The 17247-nt window shown below is 40.5% G+C and overlaps 1 protein-coding gene across 2 annotated transcripts in view; it reads right to left on the bottom strand.

Moving 5' to 3' along the window:
- LOC116916920 (protein slit) overlaps window positions 1-17247 on the bottom strand; it is a 61102-nt gene that overhangs the window by 33606 nt on the left and 10249 nt on the right. For both annotated transcript variants that reach the window (XM_045173235.1, XM_045173241.1), the window contains 2 exons: window positions 8709-8780; window positions 5062-5133 (listed from right to left, as the gene is read on the bottom strand). In XM_045173235.1, coding sequence (XP_045029170.1) covers window positions 5062-5133; window positions 8709-8780 — 144 coding nt within the window. The remainder of the gene's footprint in view (window positions 1-5061; window positions 5134-8708; window positions 8781-17247) is intronic.

Below are 17247 nucleotides of genomic sequence, written 5' to 3'. Positions count from 1 at the left end.
AAAAACTTTTTTTTTTAAAGGCCAGAAAAACAATGAACTCAACCAGATGAAAACCCCTCCAAAAAAATGAGATGCAATAAAATACGAGAACGTAAATGTACGAAAACGTTTTCAAAGATCGACAGAAACGATCAAAGAAATGATTGGGTATACGTACAAATACCATGCGTTTCTATTTATAACACGAAAACACAAATTTCGTTAAAAGAACAAAACAAAAAAACAAACAAAATAGAAAGAAAAAAAAAAAAAAAGGTCTGAAAATGTGGGGTGTAGGTGAATCTTTTCACTGCGATTAACACGTAGCTAATGGAGCGTGTCTAATTGCACGGCAAGTAGTTACAAGGTTTCCAGGTCGTTTGGTTCAATCCCCCCATGTTCTCTTTTAACACCTTCTGGCGTAGAAAAGGAGGGGGGGAGTAGACACCGGTACACCGACGGAAACAAGAAAAATCGTGCACAGTACAGGTGTGTTTTATTTGTGTAGCTAAACAAATATTCGCCAATTATACGACACGACAAAGTCCATTCATTTTCTTGTTCTCGTCGCTGTTGGGTTTTTGTTTGAATCGGTCACTTTAATTGGAAATCTTAGGATAAAGAAGCAAAAAAAAAAAACGAAAATGTAAAAGAGAAAGAAAGGAAAAGAAAAAAGAAAATAAAAGAGGCCAACGACTCTTAACAACCGAGTCGGGGTTGCCGTGTTCATTTATATTTATTTATTTATTATTATCATCATTTTTTTTTTTTTTTGTTGTTCTCTCCCTGGGTTCCTTCGCCTTTTTAATTTGTGAAGTGTATAGCCGCTAGGAAACAACAACAAACGAAACAAGTGGAAGCGTCGCTATTCAATAGAGGGAACGGGCTAATATACTACTAGTTGTAACACGTGCAAAAGGAGGCGGTTCTCTTGTCTCGTTCATTACGGCAGGAACGAGGCAAAAGCCTCAAAAAGAAACACACACACACACACAAAAAAAAAACTAGAAATAAACACGAATTTTCAGAGCCGACTTTAGTTTTCAAGTGGATAGGCTACGCTAGTTGCAACCCAGCCCATTGCATTTGTTTTGTGTAGACATCTTCTTTTTGCTCACGGTCGTTCGCTTTTCCACCTTCTTGGCAACGGTCTTTAACAGCACCGAGCCCGCAAAACGCAAGGTGTTTTGGCCTCGACACCTTGACGGTGAGAAGAGGACCAGCTATTTGTTTTCTAGACGTTAAGGTTCAAGTAGAGAACGCAAACGATCGTCTGAAATAAGTTGGTCGACGACGAGGAAAAAAAAAAAAACAAACGACAAAGGAAAATAAAATAATAAAAAAATCCAGCCATTCCGTAAGAGAAAAAACAAAACAAAAGAAAACAACAAACTGCAAACACCTCGAGGCTTTCTGGTCTAATTGAGCTCGGCCCCAGCCACGGCGACAACAACAGGAAAACCAAAAAGAAAAAGGGGAAATAAGAAGAATGATATCATAAACAAGGCAACAACAACAACAACAACAAAAGCTAAAACAAAATAAAAAAATAAGAAACAAAAAAAAAAAAAAATAATAATAATGGATCTTTTCCCGTTTTCTCTGCCCACCTTTGGTCGCGCTGACAAGAAATCGACCGCATTCGTGCACTCCCAACAATATAGTCACGGAACTCTCTTCCGTGAAATCCATCTTTTATTTGTTTGGTTTTCTTCCAAGGCTTTTTTCCTTTGATAAATTGATTAAACCGAACATATTTTTTTTTTTTTAAGATAGAAAAAGTCAACACAACAATTGATGATACGCTTGACTATCAATCGTGTGTTCGAGCTTCATCATCATCCGAAAATGAAGGGATTTATATCAACCGTTAGTCATTTTGAAAATTGTGTGTATCCCCCCCCCCCTTCCAATTTGCTAACGCGCATCACTTTACCCCTTTGCCCTTAGATCCCAACCGATAGACAAGACTGTCAAGTCGGTCGTGAAATGCCCAAGGGCTGCGACCGCAACAACGATGCGACTCGGGAGTTCGTGTCGGTTGTAACGTGTAAAAAAAAAAAAAAAACCCCAAAAACAGGTGCTGTTCAACCCTTGGCATTTTGGTCTGGGCTTTGTTGCCCTGCCTCGAAATAAAGAATTCAGAGAAGAGTTAAAAAAAAAAAAAAAGAGTCAAGTTCATTCCCGACATTTCTCCGACTTTGTCTTTTTCTTTTCAAACGGCGATCGCGATGCATATTTCAATCCAATTAGAGTCTTCATCCCCCCTCTGAAGATGGACGGCTAGAAAGGTAAAGCTCCTTTGCGCATAACTCGCTCAAGTGTCTCTCCACGTTGCCACAGGCCCAACTGAAACACGAAAAATTCTTTTCAGCTGTTACGTCTACTCCCCTTCTAAATGTTATGAAGCCAGGTGCAAGAGACAGGCGAGAAACATATAAGAGATGAGTGGACACTCAAAATAAAGAAAGAAAAAAAAAATGGACGGGGCTCATTTTAACATTTTCCTACGACTCAATTAGCAGGTATTGTGAAAACGTGATTTTCTTAGCCAATCAAAAAAAGGAGATGCGTTTACGATTACCAACAAACGTTCAGCTTATGTAAAGTATGTAGCATTTTGATTTTTTTTTTCTGTTTGATTATTACTCAAGCAAGGAAAAAAAAAAAAAAATCCCATCGATCGCGGGTACGCAACTAAATCTCGAAAAAGAGATAAGAAAAACCCATATTGCTCCGCATGGGGTACGAATGCGCTGCACCTCCGCATTTACCTGTCTCCCTCTAACAACAGTCAAAGACACACGTACGGACAGTTACCGAGTGTGACATAGCGCCTGATGGCGTGACGCACGCAACAACGTCCAAAACGCCATTTAGACATTTGCATACGGGCCTGACAATTCCTTTTATTCTTGTTTTCACGTCACTTTTTTTTTTTTCAAAGACGATCTTTTTAAAAAAGAAAAAAATGAATAATAATAATACAAAAATAAAAATGGTTGAGACGTCAAAAAGATTGGGACATTTGGAGAAGGACAGAAAGCGAGAAAGCGCCCAAGATTGCGCTTTGATGCGCAGAAAAGGGGGTGACGCAGCATCACGACGTCTGCTTGTTTATACACAAATATATATTCATCTCATAGAAAATATTTACGAATATTGCTCTCCCAGAAAAAATAAAAAGGAGGGCGCAACAGAGATACAAATAATAATAAAAAAAAGATAGCGAGAGTGAGAAGCAACTAAATCTCACTCGAGATTGTTGACTGAAGAGGAGGGCAAAACGCTTGGCGTGAGGCTGTCCGCCAGCGCAGATGAACACGAAAAGACGGACACCGGAGCATATAAATGGTTTCAGTTAATCGCGTCCTCATTAACACATTCAACATGAAAAAAAGAAATGTTTCTTTAGTTTTTTTTTTTTTTTTTTCTTCATTAATCACACAGCCCACCAAATTATCAATGGTAAAAGAAAGGGCATCGTTTATACACTGTGGGATGTCACTCGATTGAATTACGAGTTGACTGAAAGAGCCCGCTCTTCCATTAACGCGTCCATTAGCTTTCGAACAAGTTTGAAACCGTTTTTTTTTTTCGTCATCATTAAAAAGAAAAGAAAAAAGAAAAAGTGAGAACGTCCAGGACGGGTGGCAATGCCGATTTTGGTGGTCTCGTGGGTTCGCCGATGTAGAAAAAGAGAATGGACCACGACCAGACAGATTGGAATCGCTGTTTTGGAGCGATTCAGTGCGTCGCACGCCATCGCCTATACACCGACACACACAAAATGTCGGCCATTTTCTTCACGTCCCATGCTGACTATGGATCGAAAATGTCCACAGTCCATCCATCTCAAAGTGAACTGCTATGCAAGTCTCTCCGACAATCCGATAAAGCACGCGGACCAGCGATGCCAACAGGCCATCAGCCGGGGCTCCACACGCATAGGGAAACGTAGCAAGAAAAAGGCGGACGCATTCAGAAAAAAAGGATGCGGCTGGGTAGGGACGTTGTTGATTGAAATAGAATTTCCAATTTCCATTCCAATCGAGAGAGGGAAACGAAATAGCGGCAAACCCACAGGAAAAAAACAACAACACAATGTACCGAATAGAAGAAAACAAAAAGAGAAAACGGACGTCAAAGATAACAAAGGCCAAACGAAAGAAAGAGATTTTCCATCCATCCGAAAAGCCGCTTCTGTTCTAATGTTTGTATACAACTGCATATCGATCGTCTCGTTCGGCAAAGGATCGTAAGCCCCCAAAATTGAATCCCCACATATACAGTTTGAAAAAAAAATTTAATAAAAAAAAACTCTTTTAAAACTCGCAAGATTTTTTGCATCCCAATTTTTGCGGCCGTTTTTTTCTTTCTTTAGCCATTCCGAGGCCAAAATGAAAGAGAAATTGATGTGAATGTGCGCTACAAACTGCAGTGCAACAAGAATAAAAAAAAGAACGCCCTAACTTTCCTCGGATATTTCGTTGATCGTTCCTCAGCGCCGGAGAAAAGTAGCAGCTGCGTGTGTGTCGAGTGGCGATATGCAAATCGTGTTATACACGCAACGACGGAAAAATAGGCCTTTGGCGTCACCACCCCCTTTTTTTCTTCTCCCCAAACTGAATTGACATTTGCCAGTGAGCATAAAGCGTGAAAAAAATAAAAGAAAATCGGACGACAAACATTGACACCAGGCTCTGGAGAAGGGGGTGAGAGTTTAGGTAGAGAGCAATGAATAAAATAGAAATGCAATAGAGAAAAAAAAAGACGAGGACTAGCCGATACCCCCCCTCCGAACGGCTGGCCCGCAAATCGGCGGGACAGATGGAAGGCAGTTTGATTATGCAGCAACGTCATTCATTGCTGACAGTTTTGTTACGAGCCATCTTACGACGAGCTATTATAGCTATATTGCAGTGTATATACGATGTAAAAGGGGGTGTAGCCGGTTTCGAAAAAGAAAAAAAAAAACGAAGGGGGGGAGCCCAGTAAACACGATGGGCGAAAAATATGCAAAAGCTTCTAATCACGTCTAAATAACAGTAGAATGCGTTATAAAAAGGATTGGCGACTTACAGTCGTTGGAGGTGGCCCAATGTGGCGAATACCAAGTCCGGGATGTACTGCAGCTGGTTGTTGCTCAAACGCCTGTAAGCAATAAATAACCAGATAACGTTAGTATCAATAAAACTAATAATAAGCCATAAACGACGTTGCCGATTTTACGCCACATTTCTTTTTCGCCATTTTTTTTTTTTCGAAGTCTCTGTGGGTGGACACCCATAATCGAATTTTTGCCATGGGGAGGAGGAAACATCAAAATTCTTTTTGGGTATCCATTCTCACTTTTTTTTTTTCTTTGTTTTTGAAATGTTTGGCGTCGTTCCCAGTCGTACGGGGTCATTAAATTGTGTGGCATACGGTGGAATAGGATTTTAGAAAAGAAAGAAAAAAGGACGGTACCCGAAAAAAATAAAAAAATAAATAAACGTGAAGAAAAGAAAGAAAACAAGACGAAGACGACGAAAGAAGAGAAGCCACTTGAGGGTTATCTAAAGCCCTGCGTGCGGTGGCAATCCCGGGGACCTATTCGGGATTAGGGTTCGCCTTAACGACCGAACAGCTCGTGAAGGTCCATCACAATTGAGACGGTTGCTGGCCCTTTTCTTTTTTATTTTTCTCCCCGATGTGGATGAGTTAAAGTAATAACAAAAAAAAAAAACTGCTTAAGCCAAAATAATTTGTCGACCTTGGTCCGATCCCGTTTTTTTGTAATGCAATAAACAACGTAATCGTCCGTCTAACTTTTTCTGCCCGCCAATTTACTTACGACCGGAGACTAGTCGTTATTATGATCATTATTTCATCACAGCAAGCATCGCGTGCCTCCTATGATCATTACTATCAACCGAAAAGTAAGGAGGAAAAAAAAATAAATAAAAAAATGAATAATCGAAGATGATTTGATAGAAAAATCAAACAGCCTACAGGCGGGAATCTGAGACGGACACAATCCCTGCGTGTTTATTTTTCTTTTGTTTTCTATCGGGCCAGTCAATAAATATAGAACACGGTTCAGAGATTCGTTATGCGCAAGATATCATGACTTTCGACTTGAAGGAGGAAGGAAAAAAAAACAAATAATAAAAAAGTTAAATAAAAAACGCGGGAGGATCGAAAAGAATAACGAGAAATGATTAGGCATAGTTCTTTGTTGTGTTGCTATTGCTGCTGGACCCTTGCAGGGCCATCTGGAATCAAAAGGACAGCAAGAGAAGAAGAAGAAGAAGAAGATGAAGAATGAATGAGATAATCCAAACACAGAGTTCGTGATTCCAATCGACAGCCCGCGGCTATATGAACGCCCCTTTACACGCTGATTGACCCGAGCAGAGTCGTGCGCGCTCAACAACGACAAACAACAACAACGCCAGCGGAGTAGTTGTGGCAGGAATTTTTTCTTTTTCTTTTTAAAGGAAGAACATTTCAAAGCGCCCCTTTGGAAAGACACATTTTTATTTTGTTTTTTTTTTTTTAGCTAGAGCAATCTAATTGAATCAGATCAAAAAAGGCTCGAATCAACTCCTCCCTTTTTCTCTGTGTGCATTCAACTGACAGAGAGAAAGAGAGAAAAAAATTGGACCTCGGCTGCGCTAATCGCTCCGATCGAGGCTCAATTGTCACTGCCCAAAAAGGACATCCGGGCTCAAAACACCCCATCTCTTGCCCCGTTCTTTTTGTTTAAAACATAAAAAGAAAAGAAATTTATTTTTTTTTCCGACGAATGAGGTGGAATGGAAAAGAAAAGAAAAATTAAATAAATACTTTATATTTCCCGTGCGCTGTTCGGGAAATGTACAACCCGGCCAAACGAGCTCGTGACTTTCGGTCGATGTCAAGACGTGAATGAGGAAAGACAAACCTTGTGGACTACGTGTTTATGCTGTTGTACTTGGCAATCTACCCCAAATGGCTAACTCGAGAAAAGAATAAGGAAAAAAAAATATCATTTTCTGGCTGCAATTCAAGAGTCAACTAAAGGGGGTGCGGAAAAGGAATGCGCGGGGCGAACGGATGACGTATGCGGAGGCACGAGGGGTCGTTGACGAAGTGACAAAAACACCAACGTCTACCGATGCAATAAAACAAATTAAGGATGGAGAAGCCCCTTCACCAAACCGGCTGACCAACTGGAATTCTTTTTATACTCCCAACAGACTCAAATACCTTGCGAAATGCACAATCAATTACTCGTTTCAATCGCACCCCAGCCCAACGAAACAGAAACTGACAAGCGCACGCAAAGGGGGTCTTGCTCTTTCATTCAATCTCTTTCACTCTCTTTCAAAACAAAAAAATGAATTAAAAAAAAAGGGTTTTTTTCTATTTTGAACGTGGACCTAATATTTTCACTTGCAAAGAGTTGAATGTTTTAAGAGTCCTTTTTAAAGAAAATGCCTGTTGGTTTCTTATGTTTCACTAGCTCTATTGACTCTCACTCTCTGTGTGTGTGTGTGTGTGAGGAAAGAATGAGAACAAGTCCAGCTGGGTTTTGATGGATCATCTGACATTGGCCTTGGCTATGGTGGCACTGGACCCCAAAAGAAATTTAAATAAGGTACAGAGGGGAACAACGGGCCACAAGTCAGGTGTCTTGCGAACGAGATAATAAACGACGCTGCAAGTCAAGAGATGAAGGATTGACCCTTGATGGAGTTGCCCTTTCGTCTGCATCTGTCACCCGGGCCATAGTTTGCTCGCTTTCTGCTCACGGTTGATCCTCGCCTGTGCCACGACGGCCACATCTTTTTGCCCATGTATAGAAAACATTCGATTACGATGCAGACCAAACAGCGCACGCGCACACCATTTCTTTCCACACAGAGAGAAACATTTTTTTATTTTCGCGTACAAAAATTAAAAAAAAAAAAAATGAAACAAAAAAGTCGACCCTATTCATTTCCATCTGATACGAAGGATTTAAGAGCCACCGCTGCTGTTGCCGACGCCGCTGTCGCCGACGCCCTCTGATCAAAATCACTCGGGGAGAGAGAGATAGATATGAAGTCTTTCTCAACCGTCAACCGTCATCGTGTTTGTGTATACAAAAGGTTGAGACCTTCCATTCATTCTATTCTATTTCTTTTACGATCGGACAGAGAGAGAGAGCGCACCGAGGGGTGCAATAACTAATTAAAATGTTAATCAAGATTATGGCCGCTCTAGCTCTCTACACGACAGCTGAGAATCGCTCTTGTTTGCTGAACGCCAAACAAAATCGAACGATAGTTATCCCAATTCCCAAATGAAAGGCGACTCCATTGTGCCAGTCCAATGGTCTCCCACACTCTGCGCTTTCTTTAACGCAATTGTCTACTAACACACACAAAACCAAGCCATGTGAGAAATTTCGATCATTTTTCGTGCTGACTCACTGACGGATACAAGCGATGAAAGACGTTAAAAACATTTTCATTCGTTCTGCCCTTGAGCGATTTTTCATAAACAGCTGATCAACCCCCAACGGAGAGAAAGAAGACGTACTGGAATCGCTGCTGGTCTCGTGAAAGCCACACGCCCAACAACGTTACAGTTGTATATTTACACGACTATACCTGAAGGCCAGACAACGTCATCCGGGGTGATTAAAATAAACCCCTTTTGGTGTAGCCGAAACATAATACACGAAATAAACAGTGAAAGAGGATTGGCGATTGACTTACAGGATTCGTAGATTGGCGAAGCCCTCGAAATCTGAACTCAGCAAACTGGTAAGGTTGTTGCCTTCCAAATTTCTGCAATAACCAGAAACAAAAGAATCCTTTAGAATGCAATTTTTTTTTTATGTACCACACACACACACACATAGTCAAGACACACACACATATACAAAGTGGGGGAAACTGCGGATAAGATTCTCTTTAAAGAGTCGAAATTCAATTCTCCAAAGTGGCCACGTTTCAAAAAAACGTTCAAGAAAAAACAAAAAAACTACCCTCATCCAATATAAAAACCCGACGAGTGATGGTCAAGAGGTTCTTCTTCGAAAAATATCAGACCGTTACTATAACAACCGCCTCTTTCTCCTTTGCCATTGAAGAGATAGGACCCAAGTTACCCATTTGCTTGGACGATGTGTTTGGGCTGGTGGCAACAAAACTTTAAAGGGATGTAGAAAGAAAAAACGTAGAGAAAGCTACTAGAAGAGCTTTTTAGCTAAGTGCATGTGTAAAAAGGTTGTTGGTGTGTGTGTGTGTCTGCTGGCCGAAGACACCGCCACGGAGACCAGACGACAATATCATCACACCGTGGAAATCTTTCATTTTCCTTTTGGGCCCAGCGTAACAACTGGACGAACAGAAACACAATTACAATGAAATTTCTGGAACAACACAAGCTCCCACCGTTGTGCTAGACATTCCCTATAAAAATAAAAAAACAAAATCCTTACGCCCGTCTGTCGTATATTACACGAGCACGTTTGACGTTGCTATTCATTTTTTCCTTCTTTGTAAGAGAAATTCGAATGTAAACAGAGTGAAATTCATTTTTGTTTTTTCACCACTACGTCATGTTGTATAATTCGAGAAAGAACGTGTCGTAAAAATGCGCTCGACCAGCAAGTGACGTTTCCCGATCAGACCAGCTAAAAGCAAGCACACACTCCCGCCCTCTCTCTCTCTCTTCTTATTGAAACTCCTCCCTTCTCACGCGTATAGTCTTTTGTTAGTTTACCAGCTCCGACTAATGGATTTTATTAGGGTTTTTTTTTTTTTTTTCGATGTGTGTGTGAGTTGTGTATAGAAGAGAAAACCACCAAGCGCGCACTCGGTTTCGCCCGGTTTTCGTCTGCGTCCTTTTCGACTTGATGAGCTCCGAATGGGAGGGGGAAGTAGTAAGAAGAAGAAGCACTGGATGTGTTGCGCGTCGTAACCGCCCTTTGCCAACTCCATACTATTCGAGTCCTGTTATTTTTTGATTATTATTTCTAATCAATCAAGAGTGGTTTTTCTTGTTCAATCGTCGGCTCTCTCAACCAATTAAACCATTTGATAGGGCGGGTGCGGTCGATCGAAACACGATCCAACGGCCATTCGTTGATGAATCCTCTGCACGTCAGATTGTGTGTCCTCGTTGTTCGTCCGCCTCTTCCCCTCCATTCCCGCTGTTTATTACGCAATGTCCCATTGTTGTTTTGTTTTTTATTTGGAACTCCGATTGATCCCGACAGAGAAAGAACTGGGACCGAAACGCAAACCCGCAGCACGAAATCCCGTGCGTATTTGGTGTGGCCACATTGAATCAACCAAGGCGATAGTCATTGAAGCGACAAGAACCATTCAAACGAATCAAATAAACAAGAAAAATAAAAAAAAATGTTCCAAAAAAGGGAAAAAGCTCATCAAACAACACCAACAGTTCGTGACACTCGAAACCGCAGAACACAGTGGGGCAAAAAAAAAATGGGACAAATACAAGGGCGGTGAATGTGTCGAACGAACGCGAAAAAAACGCGCATATTTTTCGTTTAACCAAATGAAAAAAAAAATAATCATAAAAACTAGTCCCTAATCGGTCAACTGGAAACCAAACAAGGGCGAAAAATCATTTTCTATTTTGAAACGCTGAATGACGAAGTTGGTTGTTATCCGACAGTTAAATCATCCCAATTTTTTTTTCCCTCATTTTTCGTGACTAATCGATTCGATTCGAGGTCAACTTGTTTTCCTATTTCTTCAACATTATCGGGGTGCATTTGGAAGGGGGGAAATCATTTCAGGAATATTGGAACGTTTGTCCTACAAGTGGGTCTGCTGAAAATAAGATGGGTTCAAAGTACAGAACAACACACAACCAAACCAAAAAAGGAGACTATTGTTTTTTTTATTTTTAGCGCATAGGAAGCAATCACTTAAGAAGACAACGTCGACAAAAATCAAAGAGAGATATATAGGGTGATGGTACGTGTATATATGCGAGCATGATTTTTGGGGGGGAGATGGTCCGTCTCGACTTTCTTAGTGGCGGGGGGGAAGTAATCTGTCGCGACGTAGGGACGCGCCATCCATCCCTATACTAAATATACAGGCCCGTTCCTATTCTTTAAAACAATCGCTTTTAGATCCATCGATGAATTCTTCTCGGAAAAGACACACAGAGGAAAGAGGGGGGGGGGGCGAACGAAACAAATTTCTTCCTTTTAGTTCGATGACTTCTTTTTTTTTTTAAACCATCTTTAGTTTCAAAGGAGTTCATCATCCTTTCCATTTCAAAGTATTTGAAAATTCCAATCACATCGTGTCGATATCCCTATGAACAATATGGAATACAACTCCAATCCGGAAAAGCTCCCCCCCGCCTCCCGAAAGCAAAGTCTCAAAAGCCAATCATCTGTGGATAAGCGGCCGAAAATGGAAGGAATTTAACGGCTGTGATTGAAGCGGACGACTCGGCCAAGAAACGAGAGGGGAGGGGAGACGTTGGACAATAAAGAAGAAATAAAAATAAAAAAAAAAGAAGAAAAAAGGTCCTTATAAAAAAAAAAAAAAAAAAAAAACAGAAAAGAAAAGATGACAAGAACCACAAGAGGAAATCATGTGGGAGAACGGGGAACGAGTGGTCGATTATTTCATTGACGGCCTCGCCCTTTCTTCTTTTTATTCTCTTCATATTGTTCTCCATTTCTCTCGCGGGACTAGAAAGGGACTAGTGTCAAGTTGGAGACGTTAACTCCTCCTACACCACTCGCCTTCCCAACAGGCTTTCAATCTAATATAGAAAGCATCCCGTTTGTGAAGCATCCCTCCACAGCCCGGGCCAGTTTCTCTTTGCCCATCTTCTCTGTATCATGACAAGGACAACAAGCAGCGTGTTGAAAACAATTTCCGTCCCGACTTCTTCTTCTTTTTTCTTCTTTCTCATCCAAATAGCAAGACAGAAAACAAAACAAAAAAAGAGTAAATTCAAATAGAAATAGGTCGGTGTAGATGCTGGGCCGCAATGGCTTTCATCCTGTTTCCAGCTAAAACGAAATGAGGCCCATTCAACGTAAATTCCAGCCTCCACTGGCAATTGCTTACAATTTTCTTCATTCTGCATTTAAAGTACTACCAGTTTCTTCCCTTTCTCGTCCATTCATTTTGTTTTCACGCTCGATTTCGGTGTACTTCATTTCACTCCATTTCGCAAAGTGCGCGTTCCACTCTTCGCCGATTTCCACCAACAAACAAAAACAACAACTCCAACAACAAAACAAACTGAGCGATGATTAAAAAGGTAAATAAATTCCATCGGATCTCTCTCAAACATATTCTTTAGAGGTCGTAGAGAACGAAGCCATTGGCTATGTGTCCGCGAAAAAAGAAAAAAAAGCAAACGCATCCGCAAGCACAGGCAAGTCTGACATCATTTAAAAGAAAATTGTTTCCATGTAGTCGAGAAAAAGGTGTGAAAAAAACAAAAAACACTTGCATTTTGCCTCTCGTCTGTCGACACATTCCTGTTTCGAAGCTAAAGATATCGTCGCTTACGACACCGCTAGAAAATGCGGAATGTCTAGTTTCCCCTCCTGTTCTTTCTTCACCTTACTGCGGCCGACATAATCCATCGACACGGATACGATGTCACGAACTTTTTTTTTTCTTTTCATTCCTTTTTTTTTTTTCTTGTAGTTGTTACTGTCGTGATCGATTACAGGGACACCTGACTAAAGGGACAATAAAGAAGAGGGGATAAAGAAAAAAAGAGTTTGAATCCGTGGAAACGAAGAATCAAATGTCGATTCACTTCCTCGCACATTGAAAAATTTCAAAAGGAAAAAAAAAAAGATAAAAGCAAAGATTTGTGATGGATGTGCTGCGTCTAAACCGGCAGCTGTTCGAATGACGAATCTAATCAAGACAGATTGTGTAAGCATCAAGTTCATGTCCCTTTTCTTTTTCCATCAGGCATTCGCCAAGGGAAAGAAAAATGAGCTACCAAGAGATTAAACATGACCAAGAAAAGAAAATGCATTAAAAAAAAGACACAAAGAAAAATATTAAAATAAAAAAGAGCCTTTGCAGCAGAGCAGAACGAAGTGACTACACTCACGATGGAGCAGTCATTACCGGATTGGTGCGTATCCAGATAAGCCATTATCTTGTTTTTCAAGAGAAAAACGCGCTATCCATTCGCCAATAAAAATTGCTTTAAAAAAGAAGAGAAAGAGATAAATTATTTTTAACATTATGTGTTTTTTTTTTTCTGTTCTTTTCCAGCTGTTCAAAACCCTTTTTTTTTTCGATATGACAAATTGATGTCCCGCAGTGAAAATTTTCCGCCTTTTCTGGGTTTGACATGTTGTTTTGTTTTTTTTCGTTTGCATGTCTCGACCCTTTTTCTCTCTCTTTCTGAATGGATAGATTGTGTCCACTGTCTACCCTTTTTTATTCTGCTTTTTCCTTACACCGATTCGCATGTCTGTATTTAGGCAAAATAAGAATAGGGGAAACCTCAGTCATCCAGGTGGACCTGAAATCACAAACGCCTTGCCCATACAAGGCGCTACGAATTGACACTCTGAAAATTAGTCTGAAAAATGCGCCACATGACGTGGCCAATAACTGAGACACACTCCATTTACCCCGCAACCCAACATCGCCTTTAACCAGAAAGAAAAAATACAAAAGACATTCGTTAGAAATTTTTCTTTTGTTTCCCGCGGGCGGCCAACGTCAATTAGTGAGAGCTCAAAACAAAAGAAAAAAAAAAGGTTTTTGTTACAAGAGAAAATAGGAAAGAGCTTAGGCTAGAAGGTACGGTGGACACTTGGGTGGGCTTCATTAGCGACACTACTTGGCCCAGGTAAGAGGGCTAATGCCAGTCCATGCGTATGCAGTTAGAGAGATAGATCCAAGGTGGAAATCAAAAGAGAACTGCGCATTAGCCCCCAAAGACGCACATGCAATTGACTCTCGACTGTGGCTCGATCTGGAACATGGCTACGATCGATATCAATTGTAGGATACTACATGACTTTCTCTTATTCTCCATCAAGTTGAATATTGATCCAGTGGGAGCTCTCACACACACACAAAGTAGAGACTGTCCAAACAAAATCAGACACGCAATCTCACTCAAGTTGCGCAGCAGACGGCCACGTTTTCGACGATACATCATCACTATAGACAGAAAAAAAAAAAGAGGCAATATCGTTGTTGACTCGGAGGTGCGGCCACGATATGATTGGCAACGTACAAGACCTTCGAATCTGCGTTCACTCTATTTCCTAGCAGAGAAAAAAAAATAAAGAAAAAGCTGTTCGCGAGATAAGGGAGGCCAAATATTATTGCTGCGGATTTAAGAGGGGCGGAGGTGTAGGAGGACTTTAGGGATTAACTCCACGTCGCATGAATCATTCACACACGCACCACTTCCAAAAACAGCAAGCAGTGCGAAACGTAAATATAGCTCACCGTGTTGCAACAGCCGTTGGCGAACGCGGCAGTTCGACATCCTATCTACACGACATTGAACGAAAACCAAAGACCAAAACAAATGCAATTCAAAATAAAAATCCATTTCTCTCTTTTTCTAGATGTATAATCAAAAATAGGTGAGAAGATCCGGGTCAACCCTCTTTCTCGCCCTCACTATCTCCCGTGAGACTTCATTTTTAAATCCCGAATTTGATGATTCATTAATTTTAATTCCTCACGTGTTGATGATGACCAAGACCAATTCTGGAGAGAGAGAGAGGAGATCGGGAGATGATAGGATGTAAAAAAAAAAAGGAAAATAAAATAAAATAAACCAACATATCTTGCGCACGACGATTCACGAAGGCCAAACAAAACAAAACAAAATAGTGATAAATTGTTCATCTTCTTTTTTTGGGCCTAGCAGACAACTTAGTCCTTTTTACGAGCCAGTCAACGGCGACAACCAAATCAAAAAAAAAAATATGAAAACAGAAATTTGAAAAAAAAACAGCTGCAAGAAACAACAAGATGATAAAGTTGAAGAAGACGAACGACACGCACCACTACACGCAGCCGACTCTTGTTAACCATTCTTCGGCAGCAACAAGCGGTGTATACACATTTCCCTTATATGGTGGCCAACACATTTGGGCTTTCAAAAAATATTCAAAACGATTCCACTACTTTGGGGATTTAAGAAAAAAAAAAAAAAAGAAAAGAATATTGAGATTTTTCAAAAAGCTTTACTCCTACTATGAAACAGAGATTCTATTTTTTCTTTTTACTATTTTATTATTAAGCTACCGCTTTTTTTTAAGAATCAAATCCTCCCTGTCGGAATGTGTTACTACCCCCCCAACACACAGAATTATTATTTTTTTCAAACCATGAAGGGGGAGGGACTTGACAAATGGACTATATCATCCGGTCTGATCCCGCCACCGACTTTACTCAAGTCACCGAAAATAGTGAAACTAAACATAAAATTCAAAAATAAAATAATGGAAATAAAAAATAGGGGGGGGGGGGAGAAAAATAAAAAAGGGGGGAAGGATCAAGAAAGAAAAGAAGAAAAAAAAAAAGAACTGAGATGCCTCTTTTATTCGACGCACGTAACTCCGGCAGGAGCGTGTCGTTTCCCAAAAGGAATTTTACACACTAAACAGCACCGCTCTGGCAAACGGAACCGTATAATGTTTCCTGAAGTCGGGGAGAATAAGACACCCCCCTACAGTCGACCACTACTCCCCCCACGCCCCCCCACTATGAATCTATCCAACCCTCATCGCATATCAAAAAAAGAAACAACACACAGAAAAAAGAAAATAAAAAAAAAAAAAGGTTCACCATTATTCAACGCTCGGACGATTGTCGCTGACAAATCTATCTACATATTTGGTATTTATTCTCTACCTTTTAAAGGGTACAAAACAAAAGAATCCTCCTCCTCCCCCCCACCCAAAAAAAATGTCTTGTCCTTTCTCAACATCCACCCCTACATTTTCCACCAGAATTCCACCGTAATTCTAATAATAAATAGACACTGGCATCAACTTCTTCTTCGTGTTTATAGCCGCATAGGGCTGAATAAAAACGGCATATAAAAGCTTCTCCTTCTTTCTTTCTTTCCTTTCAATGGATAAGAGGACAATTGAGAAAAGTGAGTGGGAAAGGCCAAATTCCCAACCATTTTTCTTGTTTTGTTTTTTTCGGGAGCACAAACAGATATGGCTTGCTGGGGGGGATTGGATAAGCTGTCGTCCAATATCTATATCGATGCCCGAGAAAATGTTTCCTGATAATAAAAAGAGCTCTGCCAAATTCGATTTTCTACATAGTAGCCCATCATCCGAAACAATCACAAAAAAACAAACAAAAAACAATGACAACTCGTGATACGAGCGACTTGGATTTCCTGCTAAGTATCGAGTGGACTTGTCGAGAAAACACCCCATCATGCGAACAATCGTAGAAAAGGGCTGCCAACACGCCAAACCGGTTGTTACGACTGAACCGAATATTTTCAAAAAGGACCTGCTTTTTCCGTAGAACTCTCAATTGATCCTTTTCATTTAGACAACAAGACTGAAAAATGATTATCAATGCTATATTGAGCACACGTTCTCTTGTAGGCACACACACATATATAAAAAATCGATACGAAAACGTTGATTCACGGCAAAGTAACATTTCCTTTCGTTATCAGATGGGACTACACGTATAATAGTACAATAACACGAAGCTATAAGAGTTCATCGGACGAGAGTATAGTTGGCCTTATATAGACCTATCGATGGTGTTCGCCTAACCCAAATTCGTTCTGATTGAATAACAAGGTACGGCAGAGTTAATTGAAAAAAACCAAATCTTTGCAAAATCAATTTCCCGCACGAAAAGAGGAGGCGGTTTTAGATAGCGCGTCCATGGACTTAATTGAAATGTTTCGATCGACCAAAGATGTAGTCTCCACTGGTAACTTTGCAGTAGAGATATGGGGGGGGGGGATTGGTGTGTTGCGTAAACATCAGACGTCTCATTCAACAAAACGGGGGCAGACGCGTCTAATTAATGTACGGAAGGTTTAGAAGAAAAACAGTTGGGCAACGGACGAAGAAGAAGAACAAGGTCAAATGGTGAAATTCATTCGTCAGTGACAAGAGACTATAAGCGTCGAGTTGATATAGTGGGCAGTCTATAATATGTTATACACTATAACATTTTTGTTGCTCTCAACGGCACTCGATTCCACACGCCATTTCCAAACAAAAAAACAAGAAAAGTTTTCGCTTTCATGGGCGCC

Source organism: Daphnia magna, linkage group LG1 (assembly GCF_020631705.1).
Source record: "Daphnia magna isolate NIES linkage group LG1, ASM2063170v1.1, whole genome shotgun sequence".
NCBI classification, from domain to species: Eukaryota; Metazoa; Arthropoda; class Branchiopoda; order Diplostraca; family Daphniidae; genus Daphnia; species Daphnia magna.
Note: the sequence above shows the minus strand (reverse complement) of the source record. Positions and strands in the feature narration are given on the sequence as shown.